Genomic DNA, 21070 nt, shown 5'->3' on the forward strand with positions numbered 1-21070 from the left:
CAGTGACTCTGAAATAACCAGAGTAGATTTGGAATGACTCTGCCAGGTCACTCCAAACTACAGGAAGTTGGGGTTTGTGTTAGAATAATTCATTTCTCTGTTTTCAATACTAAGCCACTTTCAGGGTCACTGTGAGCCCAAAATGAGAAAGAGACTGCCTGCCGAACAACACCCTTGTTCCTCAATTCTACTGTTCTCTAATTTATGATAAAACTGGCCTCAATCCAGGAAAATTGTTCTGACGGATTCCGTTTTAGGCTTAGCTTTTCGGTTTTCCTCCCAACACGCATCCATTATCATTCTTTCCAGTGGTTGCTCTCTGAGCTTGAATTTAAACAAACTAATTTGCACAAGAGGGAAATGGCTGAACGAGAGGTTTTATTTTACACAATGAACCATTATAAGACAAATAACAACAACATCTCTGATGTCAGCTTCTTGTAATACTTCATTGAAATAGAGACAGGGAATTTACTAATATAAAGAGAACATTTAGTATGTGGAGGCCGCATCCCTGCAGACAGACGGCCACTGTGCAGGTGAAGCAATTCTAAGAAAGATTCACAGAGAGGGGCAAAGGGTCCTTTCTTGGGCATACATACCACCAAGTTCATAGCATTGCTTCTCTCTACAACAGATAACATACTTTCAGCACAGTAACTCCACTGTGATACTTCTATAGAAGTGTATGAAAGGCTGCGCACTGTGAATATGGACACGTAATTTTTGTTACAACACAAACTAAGTTCTTATTATCAATAATTTCTCTAATGCTCATCTGTAGAGGACTCGAGAAGAAATAGCAAGACTCTTCCACTTAAGAGAAGACACAGGACTGTTTTCTTTTTTCCTTTAAACTATTTCAGCCTCTTCATTATTTACAGATTTGTGAAATGCAAACAACCAGGGTTATCAGGCGAAAGCAGATCCCCTAAGCCTTTTATCATCCCAGTTACAAGTTTGCATATTTTCTTTATAGCCAGACAGCATACAAAATGAAGCTACTCTTTACAGGAAAATGAGGCAATTGGAATGTTAATTTTATTTGGTAATATATTGTGAAATCTGTAAAGCACTATCCAGCTGATTGACAAAATCTACCCAGCTGTTAAAGGCAAAATAAAACTACCTCAAGACATACAGTTAAAGAAGTCTAATTTCTGCCTGCAGTTAGATGTTGAGAGACAGACAGACAGAAAGACAGGGAGAGGTGGGTAGAGAGAGAAGATGGAGATATGAACAGTTGTCTGGATGATAAAGCCCACAAAGACAGACACGAAGGATGCAGAAGCAAGGCCTCATATCATGTTTTCTCGCTTCTTCTTCAGCGAGGCTTTTATCTTCTTCCACAGGCTGTCCTTCCTCTTTAATTTCCTTTCCACCAAGGACAGCATGGATTCCTTCCTGCGTATTTCTCTCACTAAGCCTTGAAAAGCATCATCAATACCGAATCGAAGGGCTGCAGAGGTCTCGAAGAAGGCACAGTTGTAGTCTCGAGCAAGAGTCATGCCTTCTTCTGTAGAAACCTGTTTGGAGGAAGGAAGGACAAATAATATTTAAAAAGAGGTGAGCAAGGCTTTATGAACAAACGTAAAGTGTAAACTTGTATTTTGCAAAAAGTTTTAGAATTCCTGGACTTGAAAGACAAATGAGAAATCTGAAACCCAAACAAGACAAATAATTATAACTCAAATTCAGATCCTCAAATATCAAGATCTTCATGGTAGAGCAGTGGTCAACAGCACAGTTGTACGTAATTCTACATTAAGTGCCCAGCTTAACTGATTTTGTTTTTTGTTTTTGTTTTTGTCGTCGTCGTCGTTGTTGTTGTTGTTGTTGTTTGTTTTTTTAGTTAATTTTGCAAACATGGATAATTGCATTACTATTTTGTGTCAACTTCCTCTTCTGTTTCAAAAAAGAACATCACTGTCATCATAGATAGTGGAGAATCCAGCAATCAAAATTCACTATTTGATTATGCTGGCCCTCCAATCAGGACTTACCAGATGGTTTGTTATGGGTTTATTAACTATAAAACAAGTAAGCTGGGAATATTTCAAGCTCTGAAGCATTATCGGTTACATAATTCACAGGTCTCTTCTAACAATGCATGATGAACATTTCACAAACATTTTGATGAAGGAATCTGGAAGCAAAACGCTGCCACTGTGTTACACATCATCTGTGGGTTTAACATAGTGTGACTTGTAGTACTGCACTAGATGTTCTAGAAACTATAAACTGACTGAAGTTGACCACTTTGCCTCCCTTATCATCCTTTGTGCATCGATCACAGTTCCTGGAGACAAAAGAGTGATCCACAAAATTATTCAAGACTTTAAAGGTATTAACAGACATGTAAACTTAAACTATGTAGACATGTTTAAACACTAGATTATTGTACTATAGATGGTTCTAGAACTTCTGCTTAACATTTATATCTCCCATAAGCCTTTCAGATTACAATCTGTGGTCCTGAGTGACATACCTGGGATTTCTGTGAGTTCCTCCAAGACAACCTATGTTGGACATATGGTATAATGACAATAAAGCAAACAAAAAACGCTATATAAAATTCTGGCTACACCCTGTTCCTCATGCTTTGCCAATCTGATAGGGAATATCAAATCCAAATGGTCCAAAAGGAAATCTTGGAGAAAATAAGAGACAACAAATCTGTTGTATGATCAGCTCACATTGAGGCATGGCAAGATGGATAGGGAAATGTTGAAAAACTCCTTATAATAAATTCATAAAAATTAAAATAATAGACAGACATAATCAATGCAGTAAGACTCCAACAAAAGACAGATTGCCTAATCTCTCTTTTGTTTTGTTTTTAAAGTTGGGAAATTACCTTCTTAAGCCTTAAGGAGCACTATGTATAATTAAACCATAGTCCAGATTTAGATACTATCTAATAATGGCTCACCTCCAAAATAAAGTTCTAGGCAAAACCACAAAGTTGCCTAACAGTTGATTTTAATATGTTGCACTAATTTTCTAAAATAAGTCTGAAAAAACAATATGTGCAGATGGAATTACTTATGAAAACTCTATTATCAAGTGTATTAGTTTTCACCTGTGTGTGTGAGTGTATGAAAGTGTGTGTGTGTGTGTGTGTGTGTGTGTGTGGAAGTGTGTATGTCACTCTCTCTTTCTCTCTCTCCCCCTGTGTGTGTGTGTATGGGTGTGTGTGTGTGGGTGTGTGCGCGCACGCGTGTGTGTGTGTGTGCGCGTGTGTGTGTGTGTGTGTGTGTGTGCGCGCGCACGCGTGTGTGTGTGTGTCTAGAACCAAAGATTATATGAATAGGAAACAAAGGTTTTATTCTTAAAGAGCAGAAATAGAATACTGGATCCTGAGCTTTTGCTTTAAACTGTTTGTCTAAGTATGAGATTTGGAAAAGGAAGAACTTATTTGTTTAAAACCCTGAAATCTGTCTTAGGATTGAAGTCAAAGTGGTAACTACTACAGAGGAGAAAATGGAAATATTCTCCACTTTCATTGCCCATCTGGGTCACAAAGTTTACTATCCCTGACAGAAATGCTGCAATAAGACGAGATTGCAAGTTGTGTTTAAGGAAATCAATTTTTCCTTAATTATGCCTATGGCCCTGGTCACTGGGTATGAACTGAGTTGCCAGCCTAATTTTCGCCACACCCAGATAGCCATGTACTGGTTCATCACAAGTCCAGCATTTTCATTCTTCATGGAATAGCCCCATCTTTCATTGACTTCCCTTTTCTTTCCTTTCATGGGCATCTGCATTTGTCTTTCTTCAAGTCTTTGTTTTGCTCCAGTTTCTACATAGATGATTTTGACATCCTTCCTAAAGCAGCAGGACTCATTGAAATGGAAATTTCTGGTTTTTTGAAGACTCAGGTGTGTTATGTGATATTTTTTCTGGACATTGTCTTATCAGAGGATGTTTTTGCTAAAGCAGACACATGGGAGTATGTTTTGCTGAAAACAGACATATGGTGTTTTTTTTTTAATGTTATTATCATCTTCCAAAGACTTGGAAAGGGCTCACCCAAAATAGGATTGAATACCTTTGGCTCACCAACCTTTTACCTTCTAAGCATTTTCTCTTCCTACGATTTTGCAAAGTGAACCATTAAATCCCTGGAATTCTTGTGGTTATTAATACTCAAGAATAGACCTGAAAGTTCAAAAAGCCTGCACAAATATCTAAAAGAAAAATTTCTTTAATGAATAAGTATTGGAAGAAACACCTTCCTATTGTCCATTCAGAGCCCATGCTGTGCGTGACAAAGTCCTGTGTTCCTCCGTTGGCCCCATTTACCCTTTTTATTTCTGTAGTTATGTGACTCAAAAAGAACATTACCATTTACTCTTTAGCTATGAAAAATTCCATGATTCTGTGTTGTCTGGGTGCTGTAGGCTATTTCACGAGCTATTGAGTGTGAGAATGAAGGAGATCCAGAAGAATCCATTAAGAACTGCGAGGATGAGCCACTGTGGTAGAATTTATCAACATCATTAGAACTTATCTTTACTGCTAGAGTACGAGAACTCTGGGACTATATTTGAAGACAAGCTGACATGTCAGAGAGGAGTTAGACGGCTGCCAGGTGGTGAGTTCCTGGAGTCTGATTATGTCCCAAGCCAGCTAAAATAGGACCAACAAGTAGGGAAGATGGGTGCTACTTTGACTTACATGACTGAGCAGATTATGAAGTTGGTACACTGCATCTCTAGGACTGATAGGACTTACGATTCTATCCACAGGCTGCTTCACATCACTTTGGCCTTCAGCAATTTTGGCATCACAGTGTTGAATTTAATAGATTGCACGACGAAAGAATAAAACAGAGGCAGAAGGAACACCCATTCAAAGCCTGCCTCACATGTGGCCCATACATATACAGCCACCCAATTAGACAAGATGGATGAAGCAAAGAAGTGCAGGCCGACAGGAACCAGATGTAGATCTCTCCTGAGAGACACAGCCAGAATACAGCAAATACATAGGCGAATGCCAGCAGCAAACCACTGAACTGAGAACGGGACTCCCGTTGAAGGAATCAGAGAAAGGACTGGAAGAGCTTGAAGGGGCTCGAGACCCCATATGAACAACAATGCCAAGCAACCAGAGCTTCCAGGGACTAAGCCACTACCTAAAGACTATACATGGACTGACCCTGGACTCTGACCTCATAGGTAGCAATGAATATCCTAGTAAGAGCACCAGTAGAAGGGGAAGCCCTGGGTCCTGCTAAGACTGAACCCCCAGTGAATGTGATTGTTGAGGGGGAGGGCAGTAATGGGGGGAGGATGGGGAGGGGAACACCCATATCGAAGGGGAGGGGGGATGTTGGCTTGGAAACCGAGAAAGGGAATAACATTCGAAATGTAAATAAGAAATACTCAAGTTAATAAAGAAAAAAAGGAAAAAAAATAGATTGCACAACGCTATTTGTTGTGTAATTAAGAGCTTCAGTTTTCTTCCTCTGTTCATTATCTTTACAAATTGGAATTTGACATCAAAAATCTATGAAAATTTATAGATGATGTTTAAACAGCCATACTGAAACTAACAAGGGAAACCCAGAAGACCTCAACACATGAATTTGGAAAAAGAACAAAGAAAGGTTTGGAGGGAGGAAATGAAAGGGGAAAATGATGCAGTTATACTTTCAAAAATGTAAACAATTATTTAAAATATTAAAGAAGGTTAACACAGATTAGTAGGCAAGCATTAACTTCATATGTTTCTTATCAAAATCTGGAACACTAAGAACAGAACAATTCCAAAACTCTTTAAGCTGCCTAAAGGAGAGCACCTCTTCCCACCCCTAATACAAAGCAGGGCATCTCACCACTCCCAACTCTCCTCTGTAGGCCTGGGGCACGGTACCCAGGGTATTTCCTCCTTTCTGTTTTCCTTCCTTCCTTCCTCCCTTCCTCCCTTCCTCCCTTCCTTCCTTCCTTCCTTCTTTCCTTCTTTCCTTCTTTCCTTCTTTCTCTTTCTTTTCAACCAACTTTATTATTTTAAAAACTTGACACTTAATAAAGCAACACAAATCAAGATTAACTAGACTCAGAGTTTATACAGATCAATAAACATCTTCAATAATTAGAATAGGCATTTGGAATGAGAGACATGAAGCTTCACATTAAATTTTACATTTTCAGTATTGAATATATTTTGTTAACATATTTTCTGTTTTCTTTAATATCTTGGATGTGCAACACATTATAAAGAATGAATGTTGTGGTTTGCCCTGGAGTTATCTGTATTTTGATGCTAATCCCACTGCCCCAAGGACAGCTGCCTAGTCACATACTCAGGAATCAGGTGACTTCACCAGAAAATTCTCCCCACTGAATTTATAAAATACAGGTGAGCGGCAGGTACAGGATAGAAGGAGGCCTGTCATTGGAGGAGAAGGAAGGATGGGTGGGAGAGAAGTTTGAAGGAAGAGGAGGAGACTGGGATAGAGAGGAGAAGAGACAGGAGGGAGAGGGAGAGAAGCCGTGGCAGGACAATGGAGGCTGACGTAAAGATTTCACTCTGTGTATTTACAGGTTGTTATCAATGTTCCTAAGGGATGGATGGTACCGGGCTTTGTATGTTTAAGTGGGCAATTATATCTTATCAATTGGATCTAAGATTATTGTGTTGTGTGTTCTTTTATGTGTCGGTTTGAGTGTACCGCGGAGTTGGGCTGTGTTTCCACCAAGATACCTAGCAGATGTCTTGGGACACCGCGGTCCTGGACCTAGCGAGGTAAACCACAACAATACTTTTTTTATTTTTTATATTTTTACAACAACAAATTAGATTTAATTTTATATATAAAACCTGATATAATGACATAAAACACCAGATAAAGTGGACTCTATATAAAAAGATATTACTAGGGTATTAGGAAATATTTATGACAGTAAAAATAAAACTACCAGAAATATAACATATATATTTTAATTAAAAAAGAATAACTTCAGTTTATAAGAAGAAAGAGCTGTTATTACTAAAACACACAATGTTACTTGAGATTTCTAACATATATCTCTTGGCAGTTAAATGAACAAAGCATCAAAATTCAGTAAAAATATAGATTTGAACAAAGCAATGAAAATAGTTGACATAACTTTCATGTTTTGATGCTACACCCAATGCCACAAATACTTGTGCTATTTTTAAGTGAGCATCAGATACTATGCTAAACCATGTCTGGAAATACTGTAATGAATAAACATCGCATCTTATTCCGGAAAAAAAAAAAAAGCAGAACTGGGCTAGAAATCAATAGAATGGATAACTAGGAAATCTCCAAGATTTTGTGAGAAACATATTTTCATGTATGTAAAAGTGAAATTACATGAGAATTATAAAATACTTAGAATTGAAATATGAAATATAACATGTGAATATTTGTGAAATTATTTAAATCTGTGTTAATACAATATTCCTATCACTGTATTCATGTTTTAGGGAAGTAAAAACAGGTGAGTGCATCGATTAAAGTATCTACCCACCAAATTATCTCCATAGAGTACACATTAGACATGTAGTCTAATACTAATCAATGGCAGAGAACCCAGCAAAAGATCATCATGTAAGCAGGGTTGTCATGTGTTCTAGGCATAGTATTCCTAATGAGTGATGAAATGAAGGTGTGGTCATTGGTGCCCTGATACAGAATTATCACAGTGAATTTTTATTAATTCTTTGAGAATATTTTGACTAAGACATATGGGAGTTATTTCTACTACTAAATAAAATTTTAGAAATAGAGAATCAAAGTGAAATAAAGAAGTCCTTAGTTAAATTGATACCTTTTATTCCCTTAATATTTTGTTTATGTGTTTATGAGTTATCAACATTTTTCTACATATGCATCCTTTATATGAGTAGATTTATGAGATGCTTTGTATTGTAAAAATATAAACATCACAAGGAAACCATTATAAACAACAAAATTTATTTAAAAGTAAAATGTAAATAAAGACTTCACGAGCTAAATTAGACAGACCTGAAGTCTATACAACCAAAAGAACTTCTGTTTAGTTAAAATTGGTGTTCAAAATAGAAGCCACGAAGCTTCATGTTAAATTTTAAGCTAACAGTATTGAGTATACTTTGCTTAATTACAATTTTAGAGAATAAGGTTTATAAAAAATTCTAAAGTCTATTGCAAAAAGCAAGTTTATCTCAAATAAAGTAAGAAAACACAATCCACATACAGGTTCTTATTATACTGAGTCACAGCAAAACAGCACCGTAAGAGGAGCTGCATGCCTGTATAGACTAAACTAAACTCACATCTTTAGGTTTCTAATCACTCAGCAAGAGATGCAAGAATGTTATGCCTTATACTTATTAACAAGCATTCACCTTTTATGTAGTTACTAGAACATGATTCTAAGTGATCCAATTGAGTTTCATACTAATTTCCACATTTTGTAAGAAAATCTAAATGGAAATTAAACACATATTTTTTTTAATTTTTAATTGGTTATTTTGTTTATTTACATTTCAAATGTTATTCCCCTTCCCAGATTCACCCCCCGAAAGCCCTCTATTCCACTCCCTGCCTTCACGAGGGTGCTCCTCCACCCATTCACTCACTCGCCACCACCCTAGCATTCACCTACACTGGAGCATCAAGCCTTCACAGGAACAAGGGCTTCTCCCATTGATGCCAGACAAGGCAATTCTCCGCTACATGTGCATCTGGAACCATGGTTCCCTCCATGTGTGTTCTTTGGTTGGTGCTTTAGTCCTTGGGAGCTCTGGGGAGTCTGATTGGTTGATACTGTTGTTCTTCCTATGGGGTCCCAAAACCCTTCAGATCCTCCCGTCCTTCCCCTAACTCCTTCACTGGGGTCCCTGTGCTCAGTCCAATGGTTGGCTGTGAGCATCCACATCTGTATTGGTAAGGCTCTTTAGCAAAGACTGGATATAAAATTAACTCTAACAAATCAGTGGCCTTCCTCTACTCAAAGGATAAAGAGGATGAGAAAGAAATGAGGGAAACGACATCCTTCACAATAGTCACAAGTTCTTGCTGTGACTCTAACCAAACAAGTGAAAGATCTATATGACAAGAACTTCAATCCCTGAAGAAAGAAATTGAAGATATCAGAAGATGCTCATGGATTAGTATAGTAAAAATGGCCATCTTACCAAAAGCAATCTATAGATTCAATGCAATCCCCATCAAAATTCCAACTCATTTCTTCATAAAGTTAAAAAGAACAATTCTTAAATTCATTTGGAATAACAAAAAACCCAGGATAGTAGAAACTATTCTCAACAATAAAAGAACTTGTGGAGGATTCACCATGCCTGACCTCAAGCTATACTATACAGCAATAGTGATATTGCATAGTATTGGTAGAGAGACAATGGAACCAAATTGAAGACCCAGAAATGAACCCACACCTATGATCACTTGATCTTTGACAAAGAAGCTAAAACCATCCTGTGGGGAAAGGACAGCATTTTCAACAAATGGTTCTGGTTCAACTGGCAGTCTGCATGTAGAAGAATGCAAATTGATCCATTCTTATCTCATTGTACAAAGCTCAAGACCAAATGGATCAAGAACCTTCACATAAAACAGTAACATATTTATCTTCTCTTACACATCTTTTTTAAATATCCCTATTTTATTGGATAGTTTATGTACTTATATTTCAAATGTTATTCCCTTTCTAAGTTCCTTCTTTCCCATCCTCCCTCCCCATTCTTCTAAGAGGACGCTCCTCCACTCACCTACCCATTCCCACCTCAATACCCTGGCATTCCCCTACACTGGAGAAAGAGCCTTAACGGGACCAAGGGCTTCTCTTATTGATGCCAGATAATGCCATCCTCTGCTACATATGCAGCTGGAGCCATGGATCCCCCATGTGTACTCTTTGCTTGGTGATTTGGTCCATCTTTTTAAAATTATAGTTAGATCAGTAACCCAAAGAACTTTCTTTTACAAAAAGGAAATTAAATGAAGATGCACTTAAAAAATAAATGTCCACGTTTTAGCCACATTCTTCTGTCAATATTGTGAAACCATATATTTATCATTCCTAACTTTGACTTTACATTTATGAAATATCAATGTACTAGGGAACTTACTCCCAAAAATTTGGTTGAAAAAAATGCCACCAAATATTGGGGTTGCATATTTAGTGATTATGGCCAGTGTCAAAGCAGTAATTATGGCCAAAGTGCTACCAGGAATAAAACTTGGGGAACCTTCCCTTTATTTGGTAATTGTGATTAGCCTTGTTCAGATCCTGAGACTGGACCAGAAGTAGTAGCTTCCCTACTCACACCCAAAAAACAAGGATGCATACTTTCTTGATACATCATCTGCTAGAGAAAAGAATATGTTGTGTTATAATTAAATCTTTAGGAAACAGCACTGGGAAGGAGAAGGAATGTGTGTTGAGTGCTGGGAATAAAACTTGGTGAACTAGTTTGCCAAGGAGCAACCCATGTCACAAAAAATGGTCCTGAAAAAAAAATGTTCCTGAGACTTAATCCTCACCTGAAAGCCTTGGGACAATGTCTGGGAAAATAAAAGAGAAAATTGTTTCATACAAGTAATAGCTGATTTCAAAAGTCTACGGAAGGGGTTCTCCACCAGCTAGAGGAGGGATTGGCAAACAGCTGGGAGGCGGGCAGGCGACTGCCGCACAGGGAGCCGAGCTGCTGCCAGATGGGCCAGCTGCTGGCGCACGCGGGACCAGAGATCTGCTGACTCTAGGAGCTTCCTCGCTCTTTACATCTGTTTTAGTTTTCACATTAGCTTAGTGAATGTGAAATAGATTGTAATAAATTGAATGATAGTGAAGGTTATTATGGTAATGGTAGCGCCCAATAAGCTTTATAACTCTTAATAGCACAAAAGGAAACTCATCCCAACTACTGTGACTGCTAACGTTCAGTGCGGAGAGCCTATCAGAAGGATGGCTTTTTTTTCTTCCAGCAGAACCGCTGCGAGCAAAGTATCTTCTTAGTGAAGCCAATTCCACAGAATTTCAGATACAATGTTTGGTGTATGGAGCAACCTCTGGAATTTATATTTTAATGTATAATATATGTAAATATATACTTATATTTATATATAGGTTTATATATGATATATTAATAGTTAGACTGTTTCTTTCCACTTTCATCCATGGACCTACTAAATATCCCTTCAGACCATACATCATCAAAGCTATAGGCACCATAATTTTTGGTTTGAGAACAAGCCATATTGTTCTATTTTCTTTAGTAACACTCAAGCGTCCATAAACTTCATTTCACTTTATATATAGTTATGTTTTGCTTGTATGGTGATTTGAATATAATTGGCCCATAGGGAGTGGCACTGTTAGGAATTGCGGCCATCTTAGAGGAAGTGGGTCACTATAGGGGTGGGCTTTGGAGGTTTCCTCCTGTTATACTCCACCCAGTGCAGTCCTTCTAGGTGCCTGTAGACTGCTCTTCCTGTCTGCCTTCGGATCAAGCTTCTCCAGCCCCATGTCTGACTGGACACTGCCATGTTTCCCACTATGATAATAATGGATTGAACTCTGAAACTGAAAGGCAGCCCCAATTAAATATTTCTCTTTATGAGTTGCCTTGGCCATAGTGTCTGTTACCTGACTTACTTATTTGATTTTTATCTGAAATATTTGTTTTGGTATTTTCTGCTCCATTCAAACCATCTTGTTTTTATTCTTCCTGCAAATTGATATCCTGGGGGAACCAAATGGTTCCATGTTCTAAGTTTGTCCTTAAGCCTCTTTAAAGGAAGGCTTGGTTCCACGGCTCACATAAATTCTAAAATCTTAGGATGCTCATATTTCTTTGGAAATTTTAATAAACCCTATACCTTTTATCTCCAATCTCAATATTATTCATAAGGATTAATTAAATATAAATATTTTGTGAATAGTTTTTATACTCAATGTTTTATGAAATAGTTATGAGAAAAAGCCACCTTGTTCAGAAAAGGCATGCTTGTTGTTCTAGACATTTTGGATACACGGTTTCTTGAATCTTTCGTCATAGAACATGTAAATGCAGGAGCTTTATGTTATCAACCAATAAGATAAGAAAACAGAAGCCATATTCTGTTCTATGTGTTATCCTCAACCATGCTTAGCCACAAGTATGCAGCTGGCCAAAGCTCACTAAATGTTTAATCCTGATGACAGCAATATGACCCTCATAAGCTAGTGACTTACGGCCAACTCTAATGAGTCCATCAAACTGCACTTCCAAAAGCCAAGGTATTATTTCCAAATAACGTTTTCTTATTGCAAGCAATTCATTGGAGATAAAAAAAAAGAAAGAAATACAAGTGGAATGGTAATCAGAGGTCTCTCTTGGGTCTCAGAGGTCATGGAAGTCTTGGTCTCTCTGGTCTCCATGTTCAGCTGCAGCAGGTTTCGTGACCCTTGGTCCAGATCCCATTGTTTTTCTAGTATTTTGCAGGATCTTGTTCTACAGTAGCCTGTCAAGAGCATTCTTGAGTCTGCATCAGAATGGCCGAGTGCTCTAAGGTGCCAAACTCAAGGGTTGCTTCCAAGACATTTTTATTGCAGCACAGACGCTGGCGCAGGGACAGCGTCTCTCCACAGGGGGAGTCTTAAGAGCTAAGTTTTGCAGAGCCCAGCAACTAGAACCTGGAGCCCCACAGCTCTGACCTCCAGATTTGCTTAGGCTTCCTGTGTTTCCCTTTTGTTATTTACAGAAACCAAACCATAGATGCATCCAGAAAGGTATTTCAGGAAAGCAATTTTGCAAGCACAGTGTGCACACACATATGCAGGACCGTAATTTTTCTGATTTTTTTTAAAGCCATAGGACAGCCTCACCGTCTTTGGATTGCATTTTTGCCCTGTGGAAAGTTTTTTCTCCTTCTCATCATGACCCTCAAACCTACAAAACATGATTTCTCAGCACGTCAAGCCCCGTAGGCCCACTGCTATTCCCTCCTTCACCTCAACACTGACTCCAGGCCCAGAGTGACCTTCCTGCCTTGTCTTAAGTATCATGTCCTGTTTGTCATGTGCTCCTCTAAGCTTCCCTGCTGTCTGATTCCCTCATGTCACCTAAGTGAACCTCTCATTTTCAGGATTATTCATGAACATTGCCGAATCGTTACCCCATTTCTCAGCCTCATTTCATCTTAGGCACTCGGTTGCTTTCAGAGATAACTTTACAGGTGCATTAATATGCTTATTTTCTGTCTCTCTGAGCTATAGAGAAGCCAAGTTATACCTTCAGGTTCCTCTTATTGTTATCTTAGCCACCACTGTATCTCATCCCAGCCTTGTGAATGATGTCACTGGTCCTAAGTTGTGTGATGACAGCCAGGATTCCAACTAATAGAGAAGCTTGTTTTTTGGCAATGGGTCACTTGAAAAATTAAAAAGAAACTTCAGATCACTGACAACCACCAGCCCAGGGTACCATGATATCATTTATAATTGTACCCCCTTCCCTCGTTTTAGTGGTTCTCAACTCTCTTTAAAAACAAAAATTAGAGCTCCCATATGAAAAGTAAATTGAAAACAGCAATTATCCAGGTGGATAAGGGGAGGGAGTCGGGGACTAACAATGGGGAAAGCAGAAGTGTAGATGTGACTTCTGTTGATCACTAAGACAGGAGTAAAGAACAACACAGAAATTAGTGTAGGTGCCTAAACTACTTGTACCTTCTGAATTTTTTTGGAACCCAACTGAGAAATTATTAAAAATAAGAAAAGTCTTGCTACATTTTGTGAGCATACACTGTACAACACAATGCAGTGGGCTTTCTCCTTCCTGGTGCTCCAGAGTGGTATTGATTGAAGCAGGACATAATAAATTAAATGGGGTAGCCAGGGCTTTTGAGGCCCAGGATGGTAATGGCTCCAGGGTGAAAGTTTGGGACTGCTTTGTAAGGAGACATTTGAAGTCTCCAAGGCCTTGTGCTTTTCATCTGAAAGAACTGTGCAGTGCTGGGGGAAAGGTTGCCATGGCAGCCAATAGTTGCTACAAAGGGAGAGAAGTGAAGGTTAATGCTAAATATTTGCCAACAGTGATGATGTCTAGCTTTTTCATTGAACATTTCCTCTGAAGACTTTTTAATAAGGTACTGTGAAAATTATAAATCTATAGACTTAGTCACCTTATATAATTTGATATAGTAATATGTATGGAGAGGTATGCATGTATGCTCATATGAGCTATGGTATGTCTTTATATGTTTACACTAATAAATAAATATATACACTTGATACATATTAAATTAATGGTTTGTTGAAACCTTCAGTGAATTATTTTCCATAGGTAAGTTTTCCAAGAGTTAACAAAACTTATTCCTCCATATCAAAAATATTTTAAAATATTATAAATTAATCTAATATAAATTAATGTGGTTAATTTATCACATTAACAAATTTGTACTTCACAAAATATAAAAAATGAAATTATAACTCATAACACATATACCTATAATAATTAAGTAATAAATTGCATAACTCTATAATGTCTTCTCCCTGCAGAGTATAAGACAAGAGGCAAAGGACTCTCATGTTTCCTATATGACCTCAACACTTTGCATATAGAAAGATGCAAAACAAATATCTTTACTATCTCTTCCATGAATAAATGAGTAAGTACACAGAAAGATGACCAAGCAAAAACCAACCTCATTTAAAACAGTGTTTAGAAAATCCCAATCATGCTGTGAATTAGAAAATTTAGAAGCTTAAATTGTATTGGAATTAATGAAGACTTTAAGTTGTTTCCAAAAAAAATGTGCGTGCAATAAATTTCAACCATCACAAATATAGGGTTGCATATGCTTTTGTGACAGAGCGTATGCCCTGCAAAACAGCCTCAGCAGTATAAAAGAAACACAGGGCTGCCATACTGGCTTGAGTAGAGTCCAGAGTTGGAAATGTGAGATGACCCTGAGATGTTCCAAGGAAAGTTCTAGGATTCACAATTCTGTCAGGGATTTTTCATACTCACTACTGGCCTATGTATCCTTTGGGGTCACATTTAGAAAAAGCATGCTGTGAAAAGGTGTATGAAATCGAAAGAACTAAGTTTGATGCCTTTCGATCTTAGTCTGTATGGGAGATAGGAATGAATTGCTGCTCATTCTCTGACCTTAGATGCAGAGGCTTGTGTGTAATTCAAATGCGCTGCGTACTCGTGCCTGCTGACACCATTGTAAATGCAAGATTCAAGTTTAGCAGAGGTAGCGATGCTCTTGCCAATCATTTTACTTGTAAGTACCCAGAATCCTTTACTGCATCTCATTTAGTTTTTCAGAATCTGCACTTCTCAGATCTCTGACCTCATCTCGTTTTCAATAGGTTCTCGCCCTCTTATTTCACCTTAGTGAAGAAATAAAAGTGTCCAAAACTAATGGCTCTAAAATTGCAGACTGCTCCCCGAAAGTTCATCTGTGGTGTTATACATCCTGTCTTATGCCTTTCAAGAATCCCTTTAGAAGATCCCACCAATCCTTCAGTGCAGACAGTGATTCAAATGAGATTCTTCGAAATACTTGTACACTCCTCATCTCCTAATCAATCTTTCTTCTGTCTAGAGAGTATATAAAATTAATGCAAATACCTGAGCTCCAATTAGTTAATTCTGTGGTTCTCCATTTTCAGAAACATCATGGAGAGCATTTAATAATTGCATAAAATAATGTCCTTACCTTTAAAGCTAAGACTATAGACAAATCCATATTTGGATATGTAACTCTGCTTCTAAAACTTCAATTCCCTCTTGCTTAAAATAAGTCCAACAATGATAAATAACAGTATTTCTTTCAGAAGATTATGTAACATCATAGTGTGTAACCTTCCCAGGGCTTAATAAGTAAGCACTGAAGTAATCTAGATGCCTTTAAAGAGTTGGGCTATTCACTGGGCTATGGAATGCTCAGATAGCTGGTAAAATAATATTCTTAGATATTTTTGTAACTTTTTCCGTCCAGAGGAGACTAGAATTCAAATCAGTAGATAGAGGAAGGTTGTGCTCAGCGATGTGCTTGACAAATCACTCTATCCATTGAAAGCCTAAAGTGAATGAAGAGGAAAAGAAGATGGATTTGTTTCCAGATTGAGAGAGAGAGAGAGAGAGAGAGAGAGAGAGAGAGAGAGAGAGAGAGAGAGAGAGAGAGAGAGAGAGAGAGAGAGAGAGAGAGAGAGAGAGAGAGAGAGAGAGAAAGAATCTGGCGTTTTCTTCTTCAGACATTAACATTCCTCCTATGCAGGATTTGAACTCAAGCCACCATCAACTCCCTTGGTTTTAAGTCTTTTTTCTGAAGAGGAAATTATATTCTGACTTTCTAGAGTGACCAGTTTTTTAAAAATATAACTGACATGGACTTCTCAGCCTTCATAATCACATGAACCAAGATATGAACCAATCACATAAACTAAAAGAGCCAGGGGTGCCCAAATCCCCCAAATCCTTCAGTTCTTTAGCATTTGAGTCGGGACCTAAGGTTATTTTTCCTACCATTTATTATCCTTTTTATTCCGAACCCAATGAGAATGGGGTGAAGGGATGCTCCCTGCTGCAAATGAATCTGTATGAAGAGGAAACTGGGAGAAAACGTGCCAAGGATGTCTTGGAGTAGAGGATGCTGCTTGCCAAGAGAACTGGTGATACCAGACATCTGAATCTGGGGTTTCTGCTATAAATTTCAAAGGTATATTTTTCAAATCGTGTCCCTTGTGTCTCTGTCCTCTTGGACTTGGAATATTCATGCAGATTCAAATGGCTGCACACATGACAGTTTCTAACTGCTGCAAGAGACCTTGTGCGGCCTTAAAAACGTCTTCCATTTGTTGCTTCCTCAGGGCGCTGTCTTGATCACTCCCCAGGTGAGGCCAGTGACCGCCCCAGGAGCTGGGTCCACAGCCTGCAAGCATACAGCGGCCATTCTTGACAAGTCTGTTACAAAGCAGTGATCTGAGACTGTTCACGTCGGTGACACCTGTTTTTGCTTCTGGTTTCTGGTCATGTACGAGTACCTGAGAACAGACACTATCTCTGGAAGGACTTGTCAGCGGGCTGACACTATCTGCATCCCATTCTCCATGGAGGAAGTTGAGAGCCCAGGCTGCGTTAATTCAAACAGCTCCACTTGCTGAGATGCAGACAGGAAGGCATCTTGCTCAGTGACTGATCTCTGAAATCCAGCGACCTGGGCTCTATTGCATATTCTGCAAAATGCTAATTAAATGACAATTAAGTTACTCAGTATTGCCAAGACCGTGTTTTCACCTTAAAATGGGAACAGTTAGGAAAGCAATTAATACGATAAGCTTGATTATAATGCACTGAATGCAAAAACCACTTGGAACTTTATATTTCTTTCTTCACAAAGTACACATACTGAGCTCATCCTAAAACATAACTTGTAAATTCCGAGTTGAGTGAGAGTGGTTGCTTCTTTTCTTTATGATGATGCGGATAGATTTCTATTATTAGATAATCCAAGACAGCTGGATGCATTATCATGTCTGTGTTTAAAACTGTTGAATATTAAGTTGGACATATGTTACTAAGTGAAGCAAAAACATATTGTGATGTAATTGCAAATATTTTATGAGAATGTTATTGTATGTATATGAAGTTGCTTCTACCCCAATTATCAGTGATTTCTTCCATGCTTTAGCCTTTTAAAAAACTCTTCATCCTGGAGAGAAACCCCATAAGAAGACAAGCAATCTCAACTCACCTGGACTCCTGGGAGCACCCAGACACTGAGCCACCAGCCAGGCAATATAAATGAGCTGGTCTGAGACTCTGACACATATTTAGCAGAGGACTGCCTGGTCTTGTCTCAGTGAGAGAAGATGTGCCTAATTCTAGAGGGATTTGAGGCCCCAAGGAGAGGAGAGGCCTTGGCATGGGGGAGCATCTACTTAGAGACAAGGGGAGGAGGAATGGGATTGGGAACTGTGGAAGGGGGGGCTTGGAGGGGGTAACAGCTGGACTGTAAATACATAAAATGATGATGATGATGATGATGATGATGATGATGATGACGACGATGACAATAACCTCTTCATCCCTGCAGTCTTCTACTAAACCAGCCTTCCTTTCACATCCTATCCCGAGGAGAAGAACCAGCATATGTATGATGCTTTCTGCTGCCAGTTTTCTTTATTTAGCACTATAGCTACTAAAATCATGCTCATATTCCATTCCATAGCATATAGTTTCTATTATAAATATACTTTTCAGTGAATACATCCCTTTCCCTGATGGTAGACCTTTTATCTCTGAGCTGACGTATCTGAACTGATACATTGTCTTTACCCTTACCCCATGCATCTCCCAGGTAACAGAGTTGGATTGTCCCCTGACTATCTGAATACCATTTCTCAAGGGTATAAACCATCATTGTCATCTCCTTTTCATGTTCAGATGCTGGTCATATAGAATGTTTTATAAGCATTTACTCACTAAACTAAATTCACATTAATAAATCAAGGACATTGCCTTCTTGTCTGCAAAATGTCCAAAGGATTTCTGGGAAGCATTTCTACATCTTTATTTCACTAATTACAAACAATCTCTGAGAGAAACATGGAGGATTATCAGAAAAATCAAAATTAAAGTTCATTTACCACACTAATTCATAATGAAGCCTTACTTGATGGATGCTTGTTATTTGTTGACTGATTTGGAAAGTTTTAGATCCCATTTCTTCTAGTTACTGTGAAAAGTCAGTACTGTCTTAATGTTGAGGGCGACGCAGTCCAGCTTTTGTGAGTAAGCTTCCCGGAGCCTGAATTTTCTTCTCAATGGGGGTTTTAATAGCTATTAATTTTGTCATTAGTTTCTTCATCTGATGCACTGGGATGCATAATCAAAACATTTGCACATTAGTTGGGGTGAGTATTGTGCAATTATAAAACCAATTAGTATTTTAGCATTTTGTATCGAAAAGAAAATTACTTAAACGAATCTAACTTTTAGTAACAACAAAATATATGCTTCTACTTAAGCCATGACGATACAGAAACTAGTATCCATTTATGACAGGTATCCAGAGAAGAGTGCCCATGTTGAAGGTGTACAGAGAACGGTGACGAGTTGTGACAGTCCACGGAAAGGTGGCTAAGTTGTGACTGCACAGAGAATAGCATCTACACTGCTTGGCACATATTAGATTGGTGATACAAAGGGCGTGATTCATGGAGAATTAAAAACAATAAACTTTAACTGGGAACGTGTCTTTATCTTCCCAGACACAAGCTGACACGCAGCTTCTTTTCGCGTGAAAGGAAATATTTACTGTCTCCAAAGGTATTTTACAGCATTAAAATTCTGTTTGTGGCTTTTGAAAACCTCCCCTGGAAAATTACAAGCGGTATTAAAAGGAATTCAGACAGCCCAGGGAGAAATTGATGGATGACTTGCCATATTTAAGACGGCCGACTTTCTGCTAAGGTCTGCCCTCACACGCCAGAAGGACAAAAGCAAAGTCTGGGAGAACAGAGATGCTGGAGAACAAAGCGTGTCAGCATCAGAGATTTCTAGCTTTAGCCTAAAGGGAAAGACTATTCTTTAATATCTACGTAGAGAAATAGACACATGAAGGATTGTGATCATAATTGCTTTCAATATAAACATATACATAAGTGTTGCATTGTGTATAGTAACAATATATCCATGTCACAGTAATTATACACACATAACACAGACATACAAACATATAAAACCTCATGAGGACAAAGTAATTATTCTGTCCCCCTAACTTATCCTTATGTAAAATTTCTGCTCCTCACTCTTACGAACTTATTTAGCTAAAATTGTTTGCTTACCTTTAAAAACGAGTATTTCAGAATAATACTGGGATTAGCTAAGATATAATTAGGTATGAGGTTATTATTAACAAAATAATCTGAATCTAAATCACAGGTTTAAGAGCTGCTTTCAAAGCAGCCTAGCAATAAATTGCCCTCTGAGTACAGGAGCCTGGCAAATAAATAACAGACATTAAGAGTTCAGGGTTTCCATGGATACCTCAACCTGAAGCAGGTGAAATGATAGCTCTTTGGGTCTCTGGACAAACATTCTTGAAAGAAGATTTGGTGGAGGCTAGCCTAATTAGTTACCAGAGGGAAAAAAGCATCTAACTGCCTTTGAAGACTACTTTAATTAAGAAACAAGAGAGATGAAGGAGTTGAATTGTTGGGGCACTAAAGTACATAGCTGCGAGGTTTTTTTCATTACATTGATATATCTGTAGTTACCTAAACCAGAGATTCCCCAGTTTCTGTTTTCATGAATAAACTTCTTTTGAAAGTTGAAAGTGGGACGTGTTGGGATGTTTCAATGACACACATCTGTTATTTTTGCTAATCTACAAGACTTTCTCCTTTGGAAGTGATTGTCCTCATTTTACCTTGAAACATATGACCTTTTATATTTATAAGCTCGGTGGCTTTTGTAGAATACATACTTATCTCTGACTTAAGGCTTCGTAATTACCCACTCCTGGCTATTGGTGGAGTTTTTCTGCCTAAACATTGATGATCTACATATTAACGAAGGAGGCTAAGACACATCCTCGTGTTGGGAAAAAATGAATGTAGAATACATTAAAGGTTTACTAAGGGTGTGTCAGTATTCCACTCAGATTACTATAACCTAGGTCATATCTGCATTCCAATCAGATCACATAGACCGAGAAGGCCTTCGGATGTGATCCCTTGTCAGAGCAGCCATGGATCTACATGAATGCTTGGAAATGAGATGATAAAAGTAGGATAAAGGGGGCAGGGGAAGCACCAAAATTTCTAGGATTGCATATGGTATAGGCCACGTACGGAGAAAAAAAATGAATGTGTCATTTGGCTAGCTAGAGGCCACTTCAAAGAACCAAGGAAACATTGGTAATTGAATGAATAAGAAGAGAATGGTGAGGCAGGAATGGGTAAGAGGGTAGAGGAACACCCTCACAGAAGGAAAGAGGAGGGGTCGGGATATTGGATGGGAAGTCTGTAGAGGGGTAACCTGGAAGGGAAATATCTGACATGTAAGTGAATAAAATGATTAATAAAAT

General features: G+C 38.3%; 1 protein-coding gene across 1 annotated transcript in view; it reads right to left on the reverse strand.

Moving 5' to 3' along the window:
• Positions 1–361: 361 nt before the first annotated feature.
• Rit2 (Ras-like without CAAX 2) overlaps positions 362–21070 on the reverse strand; it is a 346997-nt gene continuing 326288 nt past the window's right edge. The window contains 1 exon segment of the mRNA NM_001013060.1: positions 362–1526. Coding sequence (NP_001013078.1) covers positions 1299–1526 — 228 coding nt within the window. The 3' untranslated portion in view covers positions 362–1298.

The sequence above is a fragment of the Rattus norvegicus genome, chromosome 18, assembly GCF_021556685.1.
Source record: "Rattus norvegicus strain SHRSP/BbbUtx chromosome 18, alternate assembly SHRSP_T2T, whole genome shotgun sequence".
NCBI lineage: Eukaryota > Metazoa > Chordata > Mammalia > Rodentia > Muridae > Rattus > Rattus norvegicus.